This window comes from Theropithecus gelada, chromosome 14 (assembly GCF_003255815.1).
Source record: "Theropithecus gelada isolate Dixy chromosome 14, Tgel_1.0, whole genome shotgun sequence".
Taxonomy (NCBI): Eukaryota; Metazoa; Chordata; class Mammalia; order Primates; family Cercopithecidae; genus Theropithecus; species Theropithecus gelada.
The window spans coordinates 22,209,431-22,237,095 of NC_037682.1; the positions used below are offsets into that span (position 1 = coordinate 22,209,431).

General features: G+C 40.3%; 1 protein-coding gene across 3 annotated transcripts in view; it reads right to left on the reverse strand.

Moving 5' to 3' along the window:
* The window catches only part of TTC17 (tetratricopeptide repeat domain 17), a 138,470-nt gene that overhangs the window by 109,948 nt on the left and 857 nt on the right, over nucleotides 1-27,665 (reverse strand). For all 3 annotated transcript variants that reach the window (XM_025356229.1, XM_025356227.1, XM_025356230.1), the window contains exon 2: nucleotides 899-988. In XM_025356229.1, the coding sequence (XP_025212014.1) occupies nucleotides 899-988 (90 nt within the window). The remainder of the gene's footprint in view (nucleotides 1-898; nucleotides 989-27,665) is intronic.

The following is a 27,665-nucleotide window of genomic DNA, read 5'->3' on the forward strand; positions in this document are numbered from 1 at the left end:
TGCCAGCTTTTAAAGTCAAGAGATACAGTTTTTGTTTCTGGTTCTGCCATATCTTGCTTTATGAAGTCAGACAATTCAGTGTCTTCAGGTCTACTTGTTTCCTTGCCTCTAAAATTGGGATCTTATGATTCCTTGTAGTTGTGAAATACTCTGATTCTACTCTTACTACTTTTATTATTCTCAAGTTTTTTTTCTCATTTTGCAATTTGATTTAATGTTTCTACAACTTATAGTTTCTTTACAATTTAGATTCAATTTACACTGTAACTTTTAAGCAAAGATTTCACGAGGAAAAAAACCCTAGATTTTCAAATAACAAATACTCTTTGCTATTAAGCAAAAATCAATTTATGGAAACATGTTAGAGAAAAAGAAAACTGATGTTTATTTTTAAAAAGAGGTCAGATTTTATTAGCACTAGTAAGGTTCGAGCTTTCAAGGTACAAGGTGATTAATGTTTTTCACGTCAACCATAAGAAGACATAATAGGAAGACATTAGTTTTCACTACCTGGGAATAAACAATAATTACATTTTTAGGCTATTAAAATGTTTCTTTCTTTCTTTCAGATTTTACCCAAATTATTCTAGGAATATCTTCAGAGATTGTATCATTTTCATATTTGATGAAAAAACTTAAAAACATGGAAACTCTGTTCAAAGATAAATGAGTTTTAAGAGTCAGGCACATACCCAGGCTAGAGTAGTCTGTTTTTCTCACTATTGCTCAAATATCACTTTGATAAAATGATTTTTAAAAAATTGCAGGTAGTATATTCCTGCAAAAGTTAGAAGAATCAGACTTAAAAAATAATATGCTTTAGCTTTTCTTTGAACACAATGGCTCCTGTGAAATGCAGCAAGCTTCAGCTGCCATCGCATGTGCCCAGTTGCCTCACCTCTAATTCTTTGAGGTAGTTAACTGTTGTTTCTTGTCTCATTAATATGACTAGGTCATGAGGATGCTTCAAGTTCATTGGTGAATCCACCTGCAAGCAAGCAATAAATAAACAAAGCTCAGATTCATTAATGCTTGTTTGGATTAACAAAGTCTCCTTTAATATGCTTTAAATTACTGTTCATTCACCATTGTAATCAGTGTTATTGCTCAGCAAAACTCAAGGAGTACTTCAAAGTGATCACATGTAAATGTTAGCAAAGGAAATGACAAGTTCAACAGTTGTCCTGTAAACTCCAACTTGGAAGAAAAAGCATTCAAAGTACATATCCTGACTTGACAGGTGATGTAATAGTAAAGAAGTATTTGGCAATGATTGATAAAGTAACTTCCTTAAATGATGTTTCATGCCTGTAATAATAAAAAATGAATTGTCTTGTTTTGATAGCACATTTCATATCTGAATAGGCTTGGAAGTGATAAAAGGAAAATATTAAATGCATCTCTTTTTGAAAGCTATTTGTAGAAGTCATAAATCAAAGATAATAGAAAATAACCTTGAGATTTATTACTTATTGCTCATGTTATCTGGATCAACAAATCAAACAATTATGTTGAAGCTGTAGAAAAAATGAACACTCATATACTGGTAGCTGGCTTATAAATGTGTTCTCATTGTTTGGAGTGTCATTTGACAAAATATATCAAAATGTTACAAGTGCATAACCTTTGAGCAAAACAAAGTCTAGGAAACTATCCTACAGACATTGTTCAATAAGTAGGCAAGGATATACATAAGGATGCTCACAATATTTGTAGCTGCAAAAGTAAAATTAGAAACAACCTAAGTCAATCAATAAAGTGACAGAGAGACCCACTGTCCAAAGGAATGGGATACAGAAAAAATGTTAAAGCTACTGCCAGTGACCAGAGTATAAGAGCTTCACATAAGGAAGCAGGAGAAGGTGCTTAATTTGCAACTCTGTCCAGACATCAAGAGATAGTTATTTAGTACATGACTCTACAGGTATTTTTAAATGAGATTTTTAGAAAAAATAAAATTGGGGGAGGGAAGGACCTGTGGAAGTGTGACAGTCCCATTCCAAAATGCCTAACGCAGGCTGAGCGTGGTGGCTCACGCCTGTAATCCCAGCACTTTGGGAGGCCAAGGCAGGTGGATCACCTGAGGTCAAAAGTTTGAGACTCAAAAGTTGGAGACCAGCCTGGCCAACACGGAGTAACCTCATCTCTATTAAAAATATAAAAATTAGCTGGCATGGTGGCGCAGGACTGTAGTCCCAGCTATTCGGGAGGCTGAGGTAGGAGAATCGCTTGAACCTGGGAGGTGGAGGCTGCAGTAAGCTGAGATTGTGCCAATGCACTTCAGCCTGGAACAGAGCGAGACTGTCTCAAAAGAACAAAAAACAAAATAAAACAAAACCAAAAAACAAAATGCCTAACTAGTCTGTTTACCTGATATGTGAAGAATTGCAAGAAAGAAAAAATGAGATAAATGAAGATTGAAAGAACTATTTAAAGCATAACTTAGCTTTAGATTAAAAAGTTACTAGATAACAAAGTTTTACAATATTTGAATAGCATGGGTCTGGTCAACATTCAATTGTGAGGAAGTACTTATCATTTCCTTGAAGCTTTTAGTTCAGCAAAGATACAGAGAAGGCATAAAGATAAAAGTATTAGCAGAAGGAAGGGAGTTCACTGACAGCTGTGTTTCTCTTTTTGAGGTGACAGAAAATGGCAAAGATCTTTGCCAGACAAAGGTTGACTGCAGAAGACTTACAGCCTGACATACATGTTTTCTGAGGTACTTTCAAGTTCTTAAATTTTAAGATGTATGATAACTGTCTTTGGAAAATGTTAATGTGAATTTCTCACCTCTCAAATACTTCTCCTCCTTAGAAGATTATCAGCGTATGTTTGACAACTTTGTAAATACAGTTACATGCCAAATAACATTTCAGTCAATGGCAGACTGCGTATGTGATGGTGGTCCCATGAGATCATGAGATTATAATACTGGTGTTTTTTTTGTTTTTGTTTTTTTTTTTTTTTTTTTTTTTTTTGAGATGGAGTCTCTGTCTCCTGGGCTGGAGTGCAGTGGTGTGATCTCGACTCACTGTGGCAAGCCTCCCTGGTTCAAGCGATTCTCCTGCCTTAGCCTCCCGAGTAGCTGGGATTACAGGCATCCGCCACTACGCCCAGCTAAGTTTTTGTATTTTTAGTAGAGATGGAGTTTCACCATGTTGGCCAGCCTGGTCTCGAACTCCTGATCTTGCGATTCGCCTGCCTCAGCCCCCAAAGTCCTGGGATTATAGGCATGAGCCATGGCGCCCAACCTAATACTGTATTTTTACTGTGCCTTTTCTATGTTTAGCTACACAAATACTTACCATTGTGTTACAACTGCCTACAGTACCATAACATGCTGTATAAGTTTGTAGCCTAGGTGTGTAGTAGGCTGTACCATTTAGGTGTGTGTAAGTATACTCTATGATGTTTGCACAAGGCTGAAATCACCTGATACATTTCTCAGAACACATCCCCATTTTTAAGCAATGCCATGGCCATGTTACAATATCCATTCAACCAATAAATGTTTATAAGCCAGGCCCACTATGAGTCAATGTTTACAGTCTATGTACTCCTGTGTTATATACAACCTGTAAAAGAATGGTAATATGCCATTCAAAGTCTTTAGCATTGAAAAGAGGCGCTATAAGCCCAGAAGCAAAAAAGAGACAGGAATTAGAGAGAGGCAGGTTAAAAAGGACATAATGAACACACAAGATCTCAAAGCACTTTATGGCTTTTTCACAAAGGATAAACAACCCTACAAACTTCCATTGCTGCACAGCACAATAAATGATGCAAACAATAACCTAATTGTAAAGAAAAATTAGAATAATTTTCACTTAACTTTAAGGAGGTGAAGAAATCATGAAAAGTATTTTAGAGAAAAATTTAAACTACAGGGAAAACCTGATCAAGTACCTGGAAATCAGACTCCATGGAATTCCATTATTCAGAATGATTCATTCTCTAAGAGTTCCAAGTAAACAAAATCTGACTGTTACTGTAGCAATTTATTATAATAAGGAAAATGACAAGCCATATAAGGCAATTCAATTTCATTTTCCTTTTAATACATTATATAAGTACAAGTTGAATATTCCTTATCTGAAAATCCAAAATCCGAAATGCTCCAAAATCCGATACTTTTTGAGTTCACTGGAGCATTTTGGATTCTGCATTTTCAGATTAGGAATACTCAACCTGTACGTGTATCCAATTATATATAACATGAGTAAATATTTTACTCCTATCAAATTATTTTCATGTTTTGTATTAATTAACCAAGATATGGTTAATATCTATATCTCCAATCTGGAGCCCTATCTCAACAAATTCAGTAAGTTCACATGGTAACATGGAAATATCACTCAGTATATGAGGGTAATTATTTCACTGCCAAATCAGATTAAGGGTGAACATTTTAACCAATCTAAGAGTATAAACATTTTTGATGCCCTATAAAAACAAATTTGAGTCAATCACTTTTTAATTATTCTTTATGGCAGAAAACTGAACATTTCTGTTGTAACATTAATTCAAGCTCTTATGTGCAACTTATTCTTCATATATACTGCACACTTTTACTGTTTTTTAAATGGTATTCATCTGAGTACACGAAAGCAACATGGGAAACTCACTCTTCTCCAAACAGCGGTTGGAAACTGATGAATATAATCTTAAATTGTGCCATTCTCATTTAAAAGTTTTCCCCTTAAGTTAGAAACTAGGGACAAAATAATTTAAAAATTTTAATTCAGAATTAAAATTATTTAAATATTAAGATAATATGAAGCAAAACAGAAATCAAAATCTCCAAAGCCGCCAACATTTTGCCTCTATGTAAAATCTGAAATGGTTCTGTTGAGTGAGTATTTGTAGTGTCTGCTATGCAATATCCGTAAGTCCCTCCTTGTGGCAAAAGCACCCCACTTGCTTCCTTCCCCACATGGGAAGCCCTTGTCAGAGAATTCCTTTCCCTTGGTCATGGTGATTATTTCTAAGATACTACTCCAGTAAGGTCCTAAAGAGACTCTAATCCAGAACTTTGAGCTATTGGTAACTAGCCACCTTGTATCTACATGGGGCCTGAGAATGGGGATGAAGAAGCAAAGAAACAGAAACAGAAAAAGCGATCCTTGTTATACTATTTGAGTCCTGAATCAAACTGTATCTGCAGCCCTTAGAATCTGCCTAAACAGTCCAAAGAAAACTTTACAATACAGAAAGTATTGGTGTGTTATTTCTAAACTTCCACCTAATTTTCACTGATGTCCCTCTGCCTAGGTCATCTTATTACTACTGTGGCTCTTTTAAGAGCCTCTGTGCCTTTGCACATACTGCTTCCTCTACCTGGAATGCAATTCTATCCTTGTGCTGTACATGAAAGCCAAATGACATTTCTTTTTTTTTTTTTTTTTTTTTTTTTTGAGGCGGAGTCTTCACTCTGTCGCCCAGGCTGGAGTGCAGTGGCACCATCTCGGCTCACTGCAAGCTCCGCCTCCCGGGTTCGCGCCATTCTCCTGCCTCAGCCTCCCGAGTAGCTGGGACTACAGGCGCCCGCCACCGCGCCCGGCTAATTTTTTGTATTTTAGTAGAGACGGGGTTTCACCGTGTTAGCCAGGATGGTCTCGATCTCCTGACCTCGTGATCCGCCCGCCTCGGCCTCCCAAAGTGCAGGGATTACAGGCGTGAGCCACCGCGCCCGGCCCGCCAAATGACATTTCTTTTGTGAAGACATCCTTCTCTTGAGTTCCCATAGCACTTTATACACACTTCTGTAATAGCGTTTATATTTAATTACTATATGTCTGTCTCTCCAAAACATTTTTGGCCATAGTCATAGCTGGTTTAAATTTAAATACACATAAATCATTCAAAATCCAGGTACCAATTGTTGCTACATATAGGTATCTATTTTTTTCAACTTTTATTTTAGGTTTGGGGGGTACATGTACACGTATGTTAAATGGGTAAATTGTGTCACTAACGTTTGGTGTATAAATGATCCCACTACCCAGGTAGTGAGCATAACACCTTACAGTTTTTCAACCCTTCACCTTCTAGTAGTCCCCAGCATCTACTGTTCCCATCTTTATGACTATGAGTACTCAATGTTTAGCTCCGACTTATAAGAACATGCAGTATGTGCTTTTCTGTTTATGCATTAATTTGCTTAGGACAATGGCCTCTAGTTACATCCGTGTTATTGCAAAGGACGTAATTTCATTCTTTTTCCCCACTGCATAGTACTCCTTGATGTATATGTACCACATTTTCTTTATTCAGTCCACGGTTAATGGGCACCTAGGTTGATTCCATATCTTTGTTATTGTGAACAGCACTGTGATGAACATAGGAGTACATATGTCTTTATGGTAGAAAGATTTATTTTTCTTTGGGTATATAATCAGTACAGGAACTGCTGGATCAAATGGTAGTTCTGTTTTAAGTTCTTTGAGAAATCTCCACAGGGGCTGAACTAATTTACATTCCCATCAACTGTGTATAAGCCTTCCATTTTCTCTATAGCCTTGCCAACATCTTTTTTTTTTTTTTTTTTTTTGGTCTTTTTAATAATAGTCATTCTGACTGGTGTGAGATGGTATCTTATTGTGGTTTTGATTTGTACTTCTCTAGTGATTAGTGATGTTGAGCATTTTTTCGTATTTGTTGGCTGCATGTATGTCTTCTTTTGAGAAGTGCCTGTTCAAGTCATCTGCTCATTTTTTAATGGAGTTGTTTTTTGCTTGTTGAATTAAGTTCCTTACAGATTCTGGATATCAGATCTTTGTTGGGTACACAGTTTGAGAATATTTTCTCCCATTCTATAGTTTTACTCTGTTGATGTTTTGCTGTGCAGAAGCTTTTTAGTTTCATTAGGTCCCACTGTCCATTTCTGGTTTGTTGCAATTGCTTTTGGGGTCTTAGTCATAAATTCTTTGCCCAGGCCTATGTCCAGAATGACATTTCCTGGGTTTTCTGCTAGGATTTTTGTAGTTTTATTTCTTATATTTAAGTCTTTAATCCATCTTGAGTTAATTTCTGTATATGGTGAAAGGTAGGGATATAGTTTCATACTTCTGCATATGGCTAGCCAGTCATCCCAGCACCATTTATTGAATAGGGAGTCCTTTCCCACAAACATTTTTTATATATTTCTTTTTCTGCCCTCAGTATGTAACTTGCTTTCAGGTATATGTTAGGCATTTAATATACTGTTGATTGATTGAGGACAGGGTCTGTTAGATACTCTGCCACATTTATTAGACACACCAACTCCACCTGCTAAAGCATTATCATTCACTGATGACTATTTGGAAAAAAAGGTAAAGTGGCTGTAATCCCAGCACTTTGGGAGGCCGAGACGGGCGGATCACGAGGTGAGGCGATCGAGACCATCCTGGCTAACACGATGAAACCCCGTCTCTACTAAAAGATACAAAAAACTAGCCGGGTGTGGTGGCAGGCGCCTGTAGTCCCAGCTACTCCGGAGGCTGAGGCAGGAGAATGGCGTGAACCCGGGAGGCGGAGCTTGCAGTGAGCCGAGATCGGGCCACTGCAATCCAGCCTGGGCGACAGAGCGAGACTCCGTCTCAAAAAAAAAAAAAAAAAAAAAAAAAAAAAAAAAAAGGTAAAGTGGCTAAGCTACCAGAGATCAGAAACAAAATATGCATCTGACCAGTCTATGACTAGCTGTGTGGATTTAAACAGATCATCTTCCCTGCCTGGGCTTCTGTTTCTTCATCTATAAACTGAAGGGACACAAGCAAATTATTTCTAAAATTCCTTTTAATTTTAAAATCCTACTTCTATAAAAGATTTAACGTTACCATAAAAGTATCATATTTTTACTAGCCAGACCTATACCCCCGAAATAGTCTGATATTCAAATGAATGAAATTATCATTCTTTCAATTTGCCCATATAAATTCATACTTACTCTGGGCAGGAATATTTTTCAAAGCTGTAGTTAAAAGCTTATTTCAGGGCCGGGCACGGTGGCTCATGCCTGTAATCCCAGCACTTTGGGAGGCCGAGGCGGGCAGATCATGAGGTCAGGAGATCGAGACCATCCTGGCTAACACAGTGAAACCCCAACTCTACTAAAAATACAAAAAATTAGCCAGGCGTGCTGGCAGGTGCCTGTAGTTCCAGCTACTTGGGAGGCTGCGGCAGGAGAATGGCGTGAACCTGGGAGGCGGAGCATGCAGTGAGCAGAGATTGCGCCACTGCACTCCAGCCTGGGCAACAGAGTGAGACTGCCTCAAAAAAAAAAAAAAAAAAAAGCTTCTTTTAAACTGTCAATTTGTCAAATTAAACCAAGGCTCCAATTAGCAGTGGCTATTTCTGAGCAGTTAGGTTGTTCATTTTATTACAGGCAAAATCAGCCCTCTTTATCCCTAAGCTACTTAATACTAACAAAATCTTTTCTAGAAATATAAACTAAACATATTTTACTGTAAAAACAAACACAGTACCATATAGACAATATGAAGGAGAAAATAAAAATTACTTGAAATTTCACTTTCAGAGATATCTGCTGTGAGATATATATCATATCAGGATAACTTCTACATTCATACACAAACACACAGAGCTTTGTAGATAAATATTTTCACAAAAATAGGATAATCATATATCTACTATATTATTTCCTTCCTCTCTCTATTCCTCTCTACACTTTGTCAGACTTCCCAGTAAATACAGACCTATGTCAATATTTGTAGTGGTTAATATTATTTTCCCAGGTTCCTAACTAAAATTCAGGTTTTTGGTTATTTTCCCTTTTTAACAATACTACAATGAACATCCTATACTAAAACATTTGGCTGGACACAGTGGCTCACACCTGTAATCTCAGCACTTTGGCAGGCTGAGGTGGGTGGATTACCTAAGGTCAGGAGTTCAAGACTAGCCTGACCAACATGGTGAAACCCCATCTGTACTAAAAATATAAAAATTAGCCGGGCGTAGTGGCACATGCTTGTAATCTCAGCTACTTGGGAGGCTGAGGCAGGAAAATCACTAGAATCCGGGAGGTGGAGGTTGCAGTGAGCTAAGATCGTGCCATTGCACTTCGGCCCGGTCAACAGAGTGAAACTCTGTCTCATAAATAAATAAATAAATATAAAAATAAATTAGCTGGGCGTGGTGGCAGGTCCCTGTAATCCCAGCTACTTGGGAGGCTGAGGCAGGAGAATCACTTGAACCCAGGAAGTGGAAGTTGCAGTGAAAGGAGATCATGCCACTACACTCCAGCCTGGGCAACAAGAGTGGCTCCTTCTCAAAAAAAAAAAAAAACAAAAAAAAAAAACCCACAAACCTTTTTAGACAGCTATCAGATTATTTCTTTCCTGTAATAGAAAGAAAGCTGTTAGGTTAAAGGAATTGCACTTTTTTTTTTTTTTGGCATTTTAAAATTTACAGTTTTTGCTAGATTTTCTCCAGAACAGTTGAATCAACTTAAATCCCTAACAACAATGACCGAGTTCCTACACATCCTTAGGAATGCAGAAATAAGGGTGAATATATATATATATATATGTGTATATCTATATATATATACACCTTTTTTTTTTTTCTTTTTTGTTTAAAGAGATAGGGTCTTGCTCTGTCACCAAGGCTAAAGTGGAGTGGTGTAATCATAGTTCACCATAACCTTGAATGCCTGTGATCAAGCAATCCTCCCACCTCAGCCTCCGGAGTAGCCGGGACTGCAGGTGAGCTGCTGTGTCAGGCCATGAATACATTTTAGTTTCTTCCTTGGCCATATGTATTTCTTTTGTGTATGTGATATCGTAAAATATATATTTGGTCTTCCACCCCACCCACTTTTTCTTGGCATACAACTCCTAAAATCCTTAGAATCTCCAAAGTGCTGTCTTTTTGTACAGTAGTGAGTTGACTTATGGCTGGTAGCCCCTAGGTAGTTTCAGGATGGGGGCAGGTCCTTGGAAAGACTAAGGCATGATAAGGACTTTCAGCCTCACCCCTCAACCTCTGGTGAGAGAAGAGGGGCTGAAGGTTAAGTTGATCACCAGTGGCCAATGGTTTACGCAATCATGCCCATGTAATAAAGCCTCCATAAAACCCCAAAAGGACTGAGTTCAGGAGATTCCAGAGAGCCGAACACGTGGAAGTTCCTGGAGAAGGCATGGAAGTTCTACACCCTTTGACCCATACGTCACTCTGTACATCTCTTCATCTGTATCTTTTCTAATAAAATAAACCAGTAAATATAAATAAGTTACCTTGAGTTCTGTGAGCCACTCTGGCAAATTAACTGAACTCAAAGAGGCAGCTGTGAGAGTCCCAACTTGAAGCTGGTTGGTCAGAAGAGGCTGGGACTAAATGGGGTGGGCGGAGTCTTGTGGGACTGAACTCTCAGCCTGTAGGATCTGAAGCCACTGCCAGGTAGACATGTCAGAACTGAACTGGAAGCCACCTAGCCGGTGTCAACTGCAGAACTGATTGGTTGCTTGGTGGTGGTGTCAGAAACGTATTGTAAGAGAACAGTGGGAGAAACTGAGATGTTTTTTCCATTCACAGTGTACTTATAAAAAAATCTCACCTGACTGTGATGGTTCACACCTGTAATCTTAGCACTCTGGGAGGCCAAAGAAGGAAGATCACCTGAGATCAGGAGTTCAAGACCTCCCCTCCTCCCCGAATAATATAGCAAAACCCCAACTCTACAAAACAATTTTTAAAAGTAGCTGGGTGTGGTGGCATGTGCCTGTCTTAGCTACTTGGGGGACTGATGTGGGAGAACTACTTGAGGAGTTTGAGGCTGCAGTGAGTCATGATTGTGCCACTGCACTCCAGCCTGGACAACAGAGACCCTATCTTAAACAAAACAAAACAAAACAAAACCTTGCTGCCTCTCTTTAACTATCTGACAGTTTATATATCATATTTTAAGAATGTGGTTTCTGGTTGATATGACTCTAGGTGATTATTCTCTTCTTGTCTGTGCTTTCTGACTTTTTCTACAGTGAGCATGTATTATTTAAATTTGTAAAGTGCTTATTTTTTCTTTTTTTTTTTTTTTTTTTGAGACGGAGTCTTGCTCTGTCGCCCGGGCTGGAGTGCAGTGGCCGGATCTCAGCTCACTGCAAGCTCCGCCTCCCGGGTTTACGCCATTCTCCTGCCTCAGCCTCCTGAGTAGCTGGGACTACAGGCGCCTGCCACCTCGCCCGGCTAGTTTTTTGTATTTTTTTTAGTAGAGACGGGGTTTCACCGTGTTAGCCAGGATGGTCTCGATCTCCTGACCTCGTGATCCGCCCGTCTCGGCCTCCCAAAGTGCTGGGATTACAGGCTTGAGCCACCGCGCCCGGCCAAGTGCTTATTTTTTCTAATGTGCTATCCATAGGTCATCTTGTTAACACTGAAACTTTAGAATACTATGTAACATGTTTTATCGGTTTTTTTCTTCTTTTTCTTCTTAAACTGTAATGACAACTATAAGCTCAAGTCTGAGGAAAAATCTCGTATTTTTCCCTCATATATTCATTTACAGAAAAAAAAATTCCTCTCACAGATAAAGGGCTAGGTAGAACACCTCAAAAATGCAACACCTTTTGTATTTTCTTGCTCCTTACCTTTCTTCCCTCAGATTTTTACCCTTATCACAAATCTAGGTCAAAGCTATTTTCAAATGATTGCCTAAGGGACCCTTCTGTATGCAATCCCTGCCAGGCTACTATGGTGGCAAGCAAGATGAGTTTCACAGGGACAGAATGATGCAGGCAGAAAGTCTGTTGCTCCACTTCTCATGGAATTATCTCTTCAGGATTCAAGTCTAACCACCATCGGCTTGCATCTTCTTTGAGGTTTAGAGAAGTACAAGTTCACAAAATAGTAGCCCAGCTTCCACTCTTCAAAGAGATACACATGAGCTCCTGGCTATAACTGTCAAAACAAATGTGTAATATAAACAGATCTTTTACTAGAAACAGTTCATTGTATGAGATTGAGAAAACTATTATAATGAACTGCAAAGATTTGGAAATATATTTGTTAATTAGGACTTTTTGAAGCTAGAGTACTTATACAGTATTTTTGAAAAATCAGAGGCCAGGTACGGTGGCTCAAGCCTGTAATCCCAGCACTTTGGGAGGCCAAGGCGGGAGAACTCCTGAGGTCAGGAGTTTGAGACCAGCCTGGCCAACATGGTGAAACCCCGTCTCCACTAAAAATACAACAATTAGCCGGGCGTGGTGGCGTGCGCTTGTAGTCCCAGCTACTCAGGAGGCTGAGGCAGGAGAATCGCTTGAACCTGGGAGGCAGAGGCTGCAGTGAACTGAGATTGCACCGCTGTACTCCAGCCTGGGTGACAAAGCGAGACTCTGTCTCAAAAAAACAAAAACAAAAAAAACCACAAAAAACAAAAGCAATTAGAAACCAATTTTAATCTTACGGGATATCAAGTCATCAAAGTAAAAAACAAATTTTAAATAAATGAAAATGCTAAATCTTGACTATCATCTGAATTTCCATGGCCTTATATCCCTGTTTTCTAAAGTTTTACCCTCAACTGGATTTTACCTTCTCATTTTCAGTTCCTGAAATATACAAATGGATCTTTACAGGTGCAAATTTACATAAAATAACCTAGGTATGGGACACATGTATTGCAGTTATCTATATTTGAACATCTACAGTGTTGCAGTCCATTTTATGAGAATATTCATGTCTGTAAACAATCACCATTCTCCTAATTGGTAAGCAAGTTAGTAACCATTTTCAACATGAACCAAAAATGAATAACTTCTTACAGTAGTGCTTCCAGTCCACATTTTCTAATTTATGTCACCAGGACACATACAAATAACATAATTAATAAAGTAGAACATTTGCAACTATAAAAGGAAGGTAAGTGAAAAGCTGGATCAAGACACAACAGTCATGGGTTTTCTCCTTTGCATACTTGACTATACTCTTATAAACACAGACATAATGTAGCTTTGTTGTTAGAGCTGTTTTATATGTAACTCGGAAGGGACTCAAATTCCAGCAGCAAATATTTATCGGGCACAGTGGTAGGCAGAATGATGGCCCATGTCTTAATCCCTACAACCTTTGAATATATTACGTTATGTGGCAAAAGGGAATTAAGGTGTTAATCAGACTAAGGTTGCTAATCAGATTACCTTAATTAAAATAGTATCACCTGGATTATAAGGAGGCTTTAATCTAATCATAACGAACTTAAAAGTGGAATGGGGCAGTCAAAGACAGGGATGCAACTAAGGCAGAATTGGCAAAGGACTGCAACACAGCTATCTCTGAAGATGCAGCAAAAGGGGGCCAAGAGCCAAAAAATGTGAGCAGCCTCTGGCAGCTGTAAAAAGCAAGGCAATGGACTCGCCCCTACAGCCTCCAGAAATGTATGCGGCACTGCTGTCCCCTTGATTTTAGCCCAGCGAGACGTGGGTTGGACTTCTAACCTACGTAACTGTAAGATTATAAATTAGTGTTGTTTTAAACCAGAAAGTTTGTGGTAATTTTTAATAGCAGCAATAGGATGCACCCACCAATATATGCACCCACTAAGTACCAGACATAATACTAGACATGAAGAAAGTGAGCATGAGCCTAAAAATTATTAGTCAGATAGGTTAGTCAAATATTTGAAAGGGGACACTAAAACCAGTGCCAGAAATTGAACCTTATTAGCTAGATCATTACTCAGGTGATGGCAAACTCAACAGCCAGGGAATTACTTTGATATTTCGTGCTGGAAATGACTGCTCTACAAAAAAGAGACAATCAAATATAGTTAAACTTGATTATGCATCAAAATAGTAGTATCAAATGTTGGGGGAAGATATCAACATAACTAATTTATTTTACTGCAATCCCATCCCAACAAGTGTGAAACACGCATTAATAACAAAGGTTTAATTTGTCTATGAAGGCAACAAAACCAAACCGAAGGTTCCTTTTTGTTCGTATGTCTACCGATAGCCACAACACTGCTAAGCTATGGGCAATGGAAGGAATAAGTAGTCTTTCATTAGAATCCAATTATAAACAAAGGTTTTACATATCCCAAATACTGTTGGGCATTTTCAAACACTACTGATGCAGTCTTTTAGGACAATTTTGGCATTATCTAAGAAAATAAAATATAATGCATTATTTGAACCAGATAATTCCCTTTCTTTTTTTTTTTTTTTTTGAGACGGAGTCTCGCTGTGTCACCTAGGCTGGAGTGCAGTGGCGCGATCTCGGCTCAATGCAAGCTCCGCCTCCCGAGTTCATGCCATTCTCCTGCCTCAGCCTCCCGAGTAGCTGGGACTACAGGCACCTGCCACTACGTCCGGTAATTTCTTACATTTTTAGTAGAGATGGGGTTTCACCATGTTAGCCAGGATGGTCTCGATCTCCTGACGTCATGATCCGCCCACCTCGGCCTCCCAAAGTGCTGGGACTACAGGCATGAGCCACCATGTGCCACCCCAGATAATTCCATTTCTAAGAATTCATCTTACAGATACATGCATAGAAACATGCAAAGATATACAAATGAGCACCTTCACTTACTACAGTATTGTATATGATAGAAAAAACCTAGAAAAAATCTAAATGTCTGTCACTAGGGGACTGATTAAATACATTACAGAATATCCATTCAACAGAACACTAAACAGTCTTAAGGAAAGAGGAGGTAGCTTTTTATTTTTGACATTGACAGATGTCTAAGTCTTTTTATTAAGTAACTAAAAGTCATGAGGGCCAGGCACAGTGGCTCACGCCTGTAATCCCAGCACTTTGGGAGGCCGAGGCGGGTGGATCACCTGAGGTCAGGAGTTCAAGACCAGCCTGGCCAATATGGTGAAACCCCATCTCTACAAAAATACAAAAATTAGCCGGGCATGATGGCGGGTGCCTGGAATCCCAGCTACCCGGAGGCTGACGTGGGAGAATCACTTGGACCTGGGAGGCGGAGGTTGCAGTGATTCCAGATCGTGCCATTGCACTCTAGTCTGGGTGACAGAGCGAGACTCCATCTCAAAAAAATAATAAAACAAGAATACACAAGAAAAAGTTCATTATGACTGCTTCCAGGAAAAGGGACTGCAGTAGTTTTGAAACTTTCACTTTCATTTTGTAACATGCTGAGTAGTTTGGGAAAAAATAATTTTCAATAATAATTATGTATCTTATAGTTTTTAACTCAATTTAAAATTGAAAAAAGTTCTTTTTTTTTTTTTTTAGAAATTTGATGTTTTACAAATAAAACTACAGACATTTTTCTTATGTTGGTAACAATGTTCAGAACTGCAGAAAAGAAAACAGGGTGTGGAATGAACACATCTGAGCCTGAGTTCACACTTTGAGACTTCCCAGCTACATGGCATTGGCTAACAAGTTTAATCACGTTCAGCATAAATTTCTTTATTCAGTAGAAAGAAGATCAACACTCACACCTTACTGGGTCTGTAAGAAGATAAAATGAGATAATGGGCGCAGTGGCTCACGCCTGTAATCCCAGCACTTTGAGAGGCTGAGGCAGGAGGACTGCTTAAGGTCAGGAGTTCGAGACCAGCCCGGCCAACGTGGTGAAACCTTGTCTCTACTGAAAATACAAAAAATTAGCCAGGCATGGTGGTGCATGCCTGTAATCCCAGCTATTCGGGAGGCTGAGGCAGGAGAATTGCTTGAATCTGGGAGGTGGAGACTGCAGTGAGCCCAGATCATGCCATTGCACTCCAGCCTGGGCGACAGAGTGAAACTCCATCTCGAAAAATAAATAAATAAACAAACAAAATAAAATAAAATAAGTGCTGCCAGGCATAGTGGTTCACTCCTGTAATCTCAGCACTTTAGAAAGCCAAAGTAGGAGGATCACTTGTGCCCGGGGGTTCCAGACCAGCCTGGGCAACATAGTGAAACCCCATCTCCACACACCCAAAAAATAAATTAGCCAGGCCTGGGAGTGAATACCTGTAGTCTCAACTACTTGGGAGGCTGAGGCGGGAGGATTGTTTGAGTCCAAGAGTTCAAGGCTGCAGTGAGCTATGACTGTACCACTGCACTCCAGCCTAGGAGACAGAGCAAGACTGTCTGAAAAAAAGAAAGCAAACAAAAAACCTGAAGTGGGCAGGGCATGGTGGCTCATGCCTGTAATCACAGCACTTTGGGAGGCTGAGGAGGTCTGACTGTTTGAGCCCATAAGTTCAAGACCAGCCTGGGCAACATTACAAAACCCCATCTCTACAAAAAAATATAAAAATTAGCCAGACGTGGTAGCAAGTACGTGTAGTCTCAGCTACTTGGGAGGCTGAGGTGGGAGAATCGCTTAAGCCTGGGAGGCTGAAGTTGCAGTGAGCGCGGTGGCTCATGCTTATAATCCCAGCACTTTGGGAGGCCAAGGCGGGCAGGAGTTCAAGACCACCCTGGCCATCCTGGTGAAACCCCATCTCTACTACAAATGCAAAAATTAGCTGGGCGTGGTGGCAGGCACCTGTAATCCCAGTTACTTGGGAGATTGAGGCAGGAGAATTACTTGAACTCGGGAGATGGGGGTTGCAGTTAGCCGAGATCGCACCACTGCACTCCAACATGGGCGACAGTGCGAGACTCTGTTAAAAAACAAACAAACAAACAAAAAACCCAATAAAATAAACAATAAAATACCTGAAGTGAATATGGAAAATGTAAGCATAAGAGAGACAGATAAAAGACATGTTGGAGAGAGAATATCTCCAAATAACCAACAAGAAAGTAGATGATCTTGCACCACTGCACTCCAGCCATGATCTAAGCCACCATTTTACATCTCTGGTTCAGAGATTACCATGTTCTTAGAGAAGACTTAGATTGCCTAGGACTTGTATTTGTAAGAGAGAGAAGGAATAAACTGGCTTGTCACCTTTAAAGCAAATGCACTGTCCCTGCTCCAGACTACTAAAATAATGGTGGCCCTTCTGTATTTACATTAGCTATTACAGGTGTAAATAACTCCTTGCTTGTACACATTCTTTCTCAGTATTTCCTGAATGTAAACCATATATCAGCCACAGTTTTAGGCACTGGGGTTGCTTCAGTGAACGAAGTTTTTGCCTTCACAGAGCTTATGTTCTTGTTGAAAGACAGGCAATACATATAATACAGTGCCAGGAATAAGTGCTATGAAGAAAAATAAGGCACAATGGGCTGGGCATGGTGGCTCACGCCTGTAATCTCAGCACTTTGGGAGGCCAAGGAGGGTGGATCACCTGCAGTAAGGAGTTCAAGACCAGCCTGGCCAACATGGTGAAACCCCGTCTCTACTAAATACAAAAAATTAGCCAGGCATGGTGGTGGGCGCCTGAAATCCCAGCTACTTGGGAGGCTGGAGCAGAAGCATCATCTGAACCCAGGGGGTGGTGGCTGGAGAGAGCCGAAACTGCACCACTGCACTCCAGCCTGGGCAACAGAGTGAAACTCCATCTCAAAAAAAACAAAACAAAACAAAACAACAACAAAAAAAAACAAAGGAAAATAAGGCACAGTAAGAATACAGAATAGTAGAAACAGATGCTGTTTTATTTTTCATTTTATTTTATTTTTGAGACAGAGTCTTGCTCTGTCACCCAGGTTGGAGTGCAGTGGCACAATCTAAGCTCACTGCAAGCTCTGCCTCCTGGGTTCACGCATTCTCCTGCCTCAGCCTCCTGAGTAGCTGGGACTACAGGCGCCCATCACCACACCCTGCTAATTTTCAGTATTTTTAGTAGAGATGGGGTTTCATGGTGTTAGCCAGATGGTCTCCATCTCCTGACCTCGTGATCCGCCCACCTCGGTCTCCCAAAGTGCTGGGATTACAGGTGTGAGCCACCGCGCCCAGCTCAAATAGATGCTGTTTTAGATAAAAGTAGTCAGAAGAGATGACATGTGAAGAGAGACCGGAAAGGAGAGAGAGGCTGAGCCATGATGCCATCTGCAGAGGAAGAAGCAAGGACAAAGGTCCAAAGGCAGAATCAAGCTTGGTGGTTTGAAGAACATCCCGAGGGCTAGTATGGCTGAGGCAGAGCACACCACACCATACGAGGAGGAGAGTGGTGTCCGAGGCTGGAGGAGTAGACAGGGGCCAGGTTCTAGACCTTACAGGACCTAGTAGGCCATAAGGAAAACTCCAGATCTTAATCTAAGTATGATGGGAAACTACTGAAGATTTTCTGATGTTCTTTGTTTCCCTTCTATCCCAAAGGGAGTGACATGATCACCTGTGCTTTTTAAGAGATTACTTTGGCTGCTCTGGAGATAACAGATCTAGGGGACAAAAGTAGAAGCAAGGAGACCAGGTAGGAAGCCACTGCATAGGTTCTGTAAAGAGATGAAGACAGTATTGACTGGAGTTACAGAAATGCAAGTGGAAAGACATGGCTGGATTCAGGAAACATTCTGGAAGTAGGGCTGACAAGTTATTGCTAGGTTGGGTACGAGATACGAGAGAAAGAGTCAAGAAGATACCAAAATTTTGGACCTGGGCAATTTTGTGAATGGGGGAAGATCAGGTGTGGTGGGGTAGAAAATCAAGAGTTTAGTTTAGGACATGATGTATTTGTGCTGACAGCTAAATGGTGATGTTCAGTAGGCAGTTGGATATGAGAGTCTGAAGTTCAGGGAGAAGTTGAAACTGCACATAAGATTTGAGAGTCTTTAGAATATAAAAGGTATTTTAGGCCCCGAGACTTCATAAGATCATCTGATGAACATATGTACAGAGGGAAGAAAAGGGGCACACCAACATCTAAGACTCATCAAGAAAAGGCAAATTCAGAAGAAGAGAATCAGAAGTCAGGGCAAGGGATTGAGAAGAAAAACCAGGAATGTGTGGTGGCTCTTCTGTATGCTAATGTATATAAGAGCTATTACAGGTGTAAAAAGTTGCTGGTTGCACACATTATCTCCCCCTTATTCAGTATTTCCTCAGTGTATACTATGTGTCAGCCACTCCTTTAGGTAAGCATGTAAGAAAATAGCTGAGTAAGATATGAAGACAAATGTTGGGCTGCTAAGAACTCAAGATTAGCGAGAAATGAGCATAGACTCCGGGTATCTTGACAAGAGTTGTAGGGATGAAGGATGAATTGGAGGGGGCTTAAAAGAAAAGGATGAGAGAGGAGACTCCATGAGCACAAATAACTCTTTTGGGGTGTCTGTCTGTAAAAGAGCCACACATACACACACAGACATGCCCCTTATTTTCACTTCTGCTATCAAGGAGTACAGCTGAGATGCAGGTTTTACCTTACACCCTGCTCCTTAATATTTTGGAATGCAAAGTTGTTCTAATTTGTGATGAGAGCAACTCGCGAGCCCTCTTATTTATTCTTCACTATCAGAGCGCCTTCTGTTTACTTTCACCAGTGTGGCTTCTAAACTGCAACAACTGCTGAACCCCACAGCTGGTTCTAATCCCTCCTCAACAGTGCAGCTGCCATTTCTCATCTACCTCGCCTCTGTTTTTTCTGATTCTTTTCTTCTGCTTATCTTTTTTCTTGTCTCTTGTTGCCCCGTACTTTTTGCTTTTTGATGCCTGCGCATTAAAGCTGACCTTTTAGATATATCTAAACTGGTACAAAGACAGCGAGGATGATTTCCCCTTGCATAACGCAGCATGACTACAGTAGATAAGCAGGAATGATCTCTGAAATTATGGCTCTTCTCATCCACTGTGCACCTTTTCTGAGGGCCTAAGGGCTGATTCACTAATGCGTTAGTCAAAGCTTTAAAGACATGGAAGTCCGAGGCTTCCTTTAGGCTTAGTCCCCAGATGACTAACATATTACTGAATACTATAAGGATTCATCGAGAAATGTCTAGTGTGGCATTTACCTAAGTAGGCAAGCCCAACATAGTATGGTAGATGCTTTCATAAAGGAATTCAGGAATGCTATGGAAGCACATAGAACAGCTTATTCAAATCTGGGCATCCCAGAAGCTTCACTGAGAAAATGATGTTTATATTATGATGAGTATGACTCAGCTAGACTCGAGTGTTGGGGGAAGAACAGCATGTGCAAAGGCCCAGAAGAAGTGAGAACACAGCATATTTGGGGAAGCTCACAAAAGCTAAGTCAGTATGGCTGTGTGTGTTATTCTAGGGTGAGGGTGGGGTATTCAAGGATGACCAGAGATAAGGGTAGAGAGGAAGGGCCAGGTCACGTAAGATATGTTCAAGAATCTGTCTCCCTTCCCCAACTAAAACCTTGTCAATATAAAGAGGTTGGACCATATCCTGGGATATGCACCAAACTACTAAAGGTAGCTTTCTCTGGGGAGTGAGAGTGCACAGAGCTGGGGGGATTTCACTTTATTACTTTAAATACTCCCATGCTGCCATGGTGCATGTTTATTTTTACAATGCCATGCATTATTTCTGAATTCAATTTTTTTTTTTTTTTGAGGCGGAGTCTCACTCTGTCACGCAAGCTAGAGTACAGTGGCATGATCTTGGGTCACCAGAACCTCCACCTCCCGGTCTCAAGCGATTCTCCCGCCTCAGACTCCCAAGTAGCTTGGATTACAGGTGCGTACCACCATGCCTGGCTAATTTTTTAGTATTTTAGTAGAGATGGGGTTTTACCATGTTGTCCAGGATGGTTTCAAAATTTTTAATTACATAAAACAAAGGACGAGAACAGGAAGCTGTGGCAATAATAAGGTGGCCTGAATTAGAGTAATGATAGTAACTATGGGAAAAAGTAAAATAATTAGTAAAACAAAGATCTTGGTAAGGGCTAAGGGAGACAAAGGAATTAAAAACAACTAGATTTCTAACACGAACAAATAGGTAGTTAGTTGTATTAGTTTGTTTTCACACTGCTGATAAAGACATGCCCGAGACTGGGCAATTTACAAAGGAAAGAGGTTTAATGGAGGACTCACAGGTCCACGTGGCTGGGGAAGCCTCACAAATATGGTGGAGGAGATTTGAGTGGGGACACAGTCAAACCATATCAACAGTGGTTGGTAGTATCTTTCATTACATTAGCAATAATACGGCTTGATGCAATTTAGGGGTAAAAATGAGTTTCAACTTGGTCATTTTAGCTTGAAGTACTCAGGAGACATTCACACGGAATTAAAAGTTATAGGCTGGGTGTGGTGGCTCATGCCTGTAATCCCAACACTTTGGGAGGTCGAGGCTGATGGATCACCAGATCAGGAGTTTGAGACCATCCTGGCCAATACAGTGAAACCCCATCTCTACTAAAAATACAAAAATTAGCCGGGCAAGGTGGCATGTGATTGTAGTCCCAGCTACTCGGGAGGCTGAGGCAGAAGAATTGTTTGAATCCGGGAGGCGGAGGTTGCAGTGAGCCGAGATTGCGCCACTGCACTACAGCCTGGCGACAGAGCGAGACTCCAACTCAAAAAAAAAAAAAGGTCTTAAATCTACAACTCTGGAGGAAAAAAATACTTACAAAAGGAATGCAGATCCTCTCAGCATATATATGGTAACTGATGTCCTGAGACAAGATGAGGGTGCTCAGGTGTATGTAGAGAGTTTAAAAAAACTGGAACAGAAGGTGGAATTCTAAAACTGAATTTCTTAGACTGATGTATGGTCTACCTGCATTATACTCTCCTAAGGAGTCTGATAAAAATGCAGAATCCCTGGCTTTACCACCAACCTACTGAATCAGATACACTGGATGTCCTGGAAATCTGCATTTTAAGCCAACAACTCCCAACTCCCCAATTATTTCTGTGTAAGGTAAAGTCTGAGAACTACTGATTTAGAGGGTGAGTATGAAAAAGAGCAAGGGCAAAAAAACAAAAAAAACAAAGTTGAGAAGGAGATGAGCTGGCCAGGCGTGGTGGCTTACGCCCGTAATCCCAGTACTTTGGGAGGCCAAGGCAGGTGATTGCTTCAGCTCAGGAGATCAAGATCAGCCTAGGTGACACGGTGAAACCTCGTCTCTTCAAAAAACTACAAAAATTATCTGGGTGTGGTGGCACATGCCCGTAGTCCCAGCTACATGGGAGGCTGAGGCCGGAGGATCACTTGAGCCCAAGAGTTCAAGGTTACAATGAGCCATAATCATGCCACTGAACTCTAGCCTGAGCAACATGATATAACCCCATCTCTACAAAAAATAAAAAATAAAAAACCTAGCCAGGTGTGGTGGCGTGCACTTGTAGTTCCAGGTACTAGGGAGGCTGTGGTGGGAAGATTACTTGAGCCCAGGAGTTCAAGGTCACGGTGAGCTATGATGGTGCCACTGCACTCTAGCCTGGGTGACAGAGTGACCTTTAAAAAATAAAAAACGTTATGGCGGGGCGCGGTGGCTCATGCCTGTAATCCCAACACTTTGGGAGGCTGAGGCAGGCGGATCACCTGAGGTCAGGAGTTTGAGACCAGCCTGACCAGGAGAAACCCCATCTCTACTAAAAATACAAAATTAGCCAGGCGTGGGGGTGCATGCCTATAATCCCAGTTACTCATGAGGCTGAGGCAGGAGAATCACTTGAACCCAGGAGGCAGAAGTTGAGGGGAGCCGAGATCATGCCATTGTACTCCAGCCTGGGCAACAAGAGCAAAACTCTGTCTCAAAAAAAAAAAAATAAATAAATAAAATAAATAAATAAAACATAAAAAATAAAATTGAAAAATTGAAAAAGTAACTGGGAAAATTATTTAACGTTCTAATTTATCTCTGTATATTTCCAAGCTCCTTTCACTGCCCTACAGTATAAACAAAGTCCGAATCTGGGTAATTTATAAGAAGAAAAATAATAGTGGATGATATCTGAAAAAATGGACTGAATGAGAATCACTTTGAAGTGAAGGTCTTGGACAAACTGCAAAGGTTTGGCAGATGCCTAGCAAATTAGTGAATAACTGCCATGACCTGTCCAGGTGTAACTAAATTCCGGAAGTGTATAAACATAGAAATAGTCTTCTATGACAAAAAAAGATGAGTTACTTTTGAAAAGCGCAGAAATAAAGCTGTCAGCTTCACAGTGCCATATGGATGCTCTCTCCCAGATTAACCAAATTACTTAACATCAGACCAAAATTAAACCAGGCCTTCGCTTACAAGCTATTAATGGCTGGGCACAATGGCTCGCACCTATAATCCCAGCACTTTGGGAGGCCAAGGTAGGAGGATTGCTTGAAGCCTGAAGTTTGAGACCAGCCTGGCCGACAAGAAACCCTGTCCCTACTAAAAATACAAAAATTAGCTGGGTGTGGTGGTGCTAATACCTGTATTAGCACTCAAATACCTGTAGTCCCAGATATTTGAGAGGCTGAGGCAGGAGAATTGCTTAAACCCAGGAGGCCGAAGTTGCAGTGAGCCGGAATCACACCATTGCACTCCAGCCTGCGTGATAAAGTCAGACTGTCTCTCTTAAAAAAAAAAAGAGTATCTGTACTCTGAAGATATTGGCTTGACTGAAAGGCAAAATGATTAAGTAAATGCCAAATGAACTCACACTTATTTAGGATCCTTTCACACCCACTTACCCTGAATCTTACATTATCACAAAACATTCTATGGAGATAAAGCAAACTGGAAAAGAAGATATCTTTACTTCATTATTACCATTTTTGCTTTTATGTTTCTTTGTAGTCCTTCATTTATAGGTATTATGAGAGGAAAAAAATGTACTTGAAACTTACAGAGTACAAAGTGCTCACCTGCATGCTACTGCAGACTAATCCATTTTTACTTACTATTGCTACCAAATGCCACACATTAGTTACATGACTTTGAGTGACTTTCTCTCTTAGGAGTTGTACTATATAATCTTTAAGAATGTTTTCCAAATCTGAAAGTCTACAGTTCTAAGTAAGATTGGAGAAGAGGGAAATGGTGACAAAGAATACAAATATTCAAATGTACAAGACAGCTGATACAGATGATACTCTTTATTTACTTAAATTTTTAGCCCTCCACTTCTGAAGAAAAAGAATATCCAGAGGCAGAGAACTCAGTGCTAGCAATACAACTTCTTGATTCAATAAGGCCACAGCTAACAAACTGGTAACATTTCAAGAGTTTCTCTTGTTAGCTGCTATCTAGAACATGGAACATACATTTTTTTCAATGAAATGATGTGCTATAGAGTGGTTAGGCTCTTAGGCAAATTCACAAAAGTTTAACCTTTGATGCAAGTAAATTGCCAGACACTTGATAAAAAACAGAAAATAGAAAGTAGATACTGCCAAACTAGTGATGAAGCAAAAACAACCTCAAAATGAAACAACACAAAATTTATCCTGAAACCTATTTTTCACAAAGTCAACCAAAAGATCCACTGGCCTGATGATGCTAGTGATCCTTTTAGTAACTAGATTATAATAGCTCACTTCTTAAGTCCATGGGGTCCAAGTTAAGGACCCTTGCTTAAATAAAGTGAGACGGCCTTACTAGGTTCCAGGTACCAGCGACAGAGACTAGGGCATCAGAGGTATGTCAAAGCCCAAAGCTAGGAAAACAGCACAGAGCCAAAGAGGAGAAGAGGGGGTTTCTCTTCCCCCTGACACCAGTGGAAAAGGAGCTTAGTGACTAGAATGTTCTCTCCACATTCCAGCTCCAGGATTCCCTGGACTATATTTGGGAATTCAGTGGCAGCTCAGTAAACATAACCTAAAAATTGGGGAAGGTATGCTTCCTAGCTGAGGCAAGGATTGTGAAATGCAACAACTTGCTGGGCATGGTGGCACAAGCCTGCAGTCCCCACTACTCAGGAGGCTGAGGTGGGAAGATCAATTGAAGCTGCAATGCATGGGAATAACCATGCACTTCAGCCTGGGCAATAAAGACCCCCATCTCTAAAAGAGAAAGAAATAATTCCTTTAACTGCCATGCCAAGTAATGGACACCAGCTGCTGCCTGCAGCAGCCCAGCTCTGATTGTGAAGAGGTTGCCTGCAGGAATGTATGCTCCTTGCTCTTACTTAAGCCCCCTTTTAAACCCACCAAAGGATGTACCATTTCCAATACATATGCATGTTGACAAGTCTGCAGTATGTAACTGGTGGGTGCCTATCTTATTGTCTTCTAAACCTTGAAATATAGAAAATCAAATGAATTTTCATCTCTCCTGGTAAAGACTCCTTGCTGTGCTTAAAAAGTTATAATGGCCGAGCATAGTGGCTCACACCTGTAATCCCAGCTCTTTGGGAGGCAGAGGCGGGCGGATCACAAGGTTAGGAGTTCAAGACCAGCCTGTCCAGTATGGTGAAACTCCGTCTCTACTAAAAATACACACACACACAAATTAGCCGGGCGTGGTGGCGCGTGCCTGTAATCCCAGCTACTCGGGAGGCTGACGCAGGAGAACTGCTTGAACCTTCCAGGCAGAGGTTGCAGTGAGCCGAGATAGCGCCATTGCACTCCAGCCTGGGCAACAAGAGCGAAACTCCGTCTCAAAAAAAAAAAAAGAAAGTTATAATGATCGAAAATGTCCGCTTAAATCTGTATTTTGGGCAATTCAGATTTTTAAGTCATAAGTACTTCTTTACGATCACTGTGGAAAACAATGACCCATGTATCTAATTTGGATAGGTTTAATATCAAAGGTTCTCAAAAGGTATGTATGTACCAATCTAATTTTCTAAAAGCTGTCAATCCAGTTAGCCCTTAGCCCTTTCCCTGGTAGTAGGTCACTTTAAAACTGAAATCACACTTTTGCTTTCATTCAAATATTGTAACCAAGAACAAGTAGCAAGAATTTGGTATGTCAGTTAGGACAAAGTAGACAGATGGTCCCCACCTTTCCATGGTTCAACTTACAATTTCTTGACTTTACAATGTTGCAAAAGTGATACTCATTTGGTAGCAACTGTACTGTGTCCATACAACCATTCTGTTTTCCACTTTCAGTGAAGTATTCATGAATTACATGAGGTATTTTGACACTTTATTGTAAAAGAGGCTGTTAGATGATTTTGCCCAAATTTTGGCTAATGTAAGTGTTGTGAGCAGTTTAAGGTAGGTTAGGCTAAGCTACAATGCTTGCTAGATGCATTAAACGCATTTTTCACTTACAGTATTTTTGACTTACAATGGGTTTATCAGCACATAACCCCTTCATAAGCTGAGAAGCATCTGCATTTACTAAGCTTTTAATTAATTATGTTTCTGAATGTACAAATAAATCTGCAATATATATGGATTTCATATACTAAAAGGATATTTCAAGTCCTTAAGTACAGTATACCCAAATGTGATAATTAATCACGACCTAAATTGAGAGTTTGGATTCTACCTACATACAAATTATTGCCAGGAAGGGAAGCATGGGTCATGCACAATCAGCTATCAGAGTGGAACTCAGCAGCTCACCACAGCACCCAACTCCTTTACTTTATTCAGATGTGGCACCTTTTCTTCAGATTAAATCCAACTTTTGTCCCCTGGTCTCTTATTGTTACACTGTAGACACCAACCTTATTTCTTCTGGCATAAAATATTGCGGCTGCCTGAACATAACACTATAAATGTTATGTATAGCAAAGAATTGGAAAATTCAATGAAAAGGATCACTTAAAAAGTCATGTAATAAAGAAATCTAACTTTTTAAAATTTAAGCCTAATTACTTAGTGCAGGAGTGACTTGGCAGAGATCCAAAAGATTCTTCAGATGTCCCCCTCTTCTCTGAGGCAATTTCCAGTAACCCCTGCTTTCGCCCATTAATACATATGTATCCAAAGTGCAAAAAGAAGGAATTTGTTAAAAAAAAAAAAAAAAAAAAAAAGACTCTACTTTCCCATTGCAATGTTAAGCATATACATAAAACATTGCCACCAGCTTTCACTTTTTAGATGGGCTACTTTTTCAGCTGGGCGGTAGGACACCAAAATCGGAAGAAGTCAATGTCATACAGTATAAATAGCTGTGGCCAAAAACAATATTGCAGAAGAGCCAACAGGAGAAAGGCTCCCCAAATTGCAGCAGGAGTGACTTAATTCCACGTCTCCCTTCATAAAGACCTCAGGGAAAACCATCAGGAAACAAAGAAGGGTGGAAGCAACTAGCACTCACATATGGACTTACAATGTTTTCTTGGGTTTCTGAAACACATACACATATATTTAAACTCTCAGCTAGTATGGCAATGAAAACGAAACTCTTCTTTATGTACGTCACATAGAAAATGTTACCCAATAGGAAGACGGTCTTTTCTCAGATATGCTGAAAAACACTCATGAACACCTAGGCGGATTTTTAATTATATTTAACTTACTTATTATATTTGAGATAGAATTTGCCATTACATTACACAGCAAATCTAAAGGTAAACCTCACCTTAAACGTTGCAATGTGCTCCTATCATGATTCATTACACACAACCCAAAGGACCAGTAATTTCCCACCACACTAGTTAAAACGTTTTAGATCAGTGGGCTACACTGCATGGGGCACACACTTCACTTTCTGTATGTTTGCTAGACACTTCAAGATTGTTCTCCAGTGTTCGAAGTCAGTAAGTTTACCAAGATTCTGTAGCGGAACACACACGTACACACTCCTTAGGCATCAGCAGCATTTACAAAATGCAGGCAATCATAAAGTTATATAAGAAAAGCAGTCTCGCCTCTGAGGAATTAGTTCAGGCATACGAGAATCCAGGAAATCGCATATCCTCTATGCGAGGCTGGGTCACAGGAACTAGGTAAAGAAACAAAGCAAAGTACACTGGGAAACGAGGGCAGTAACAGC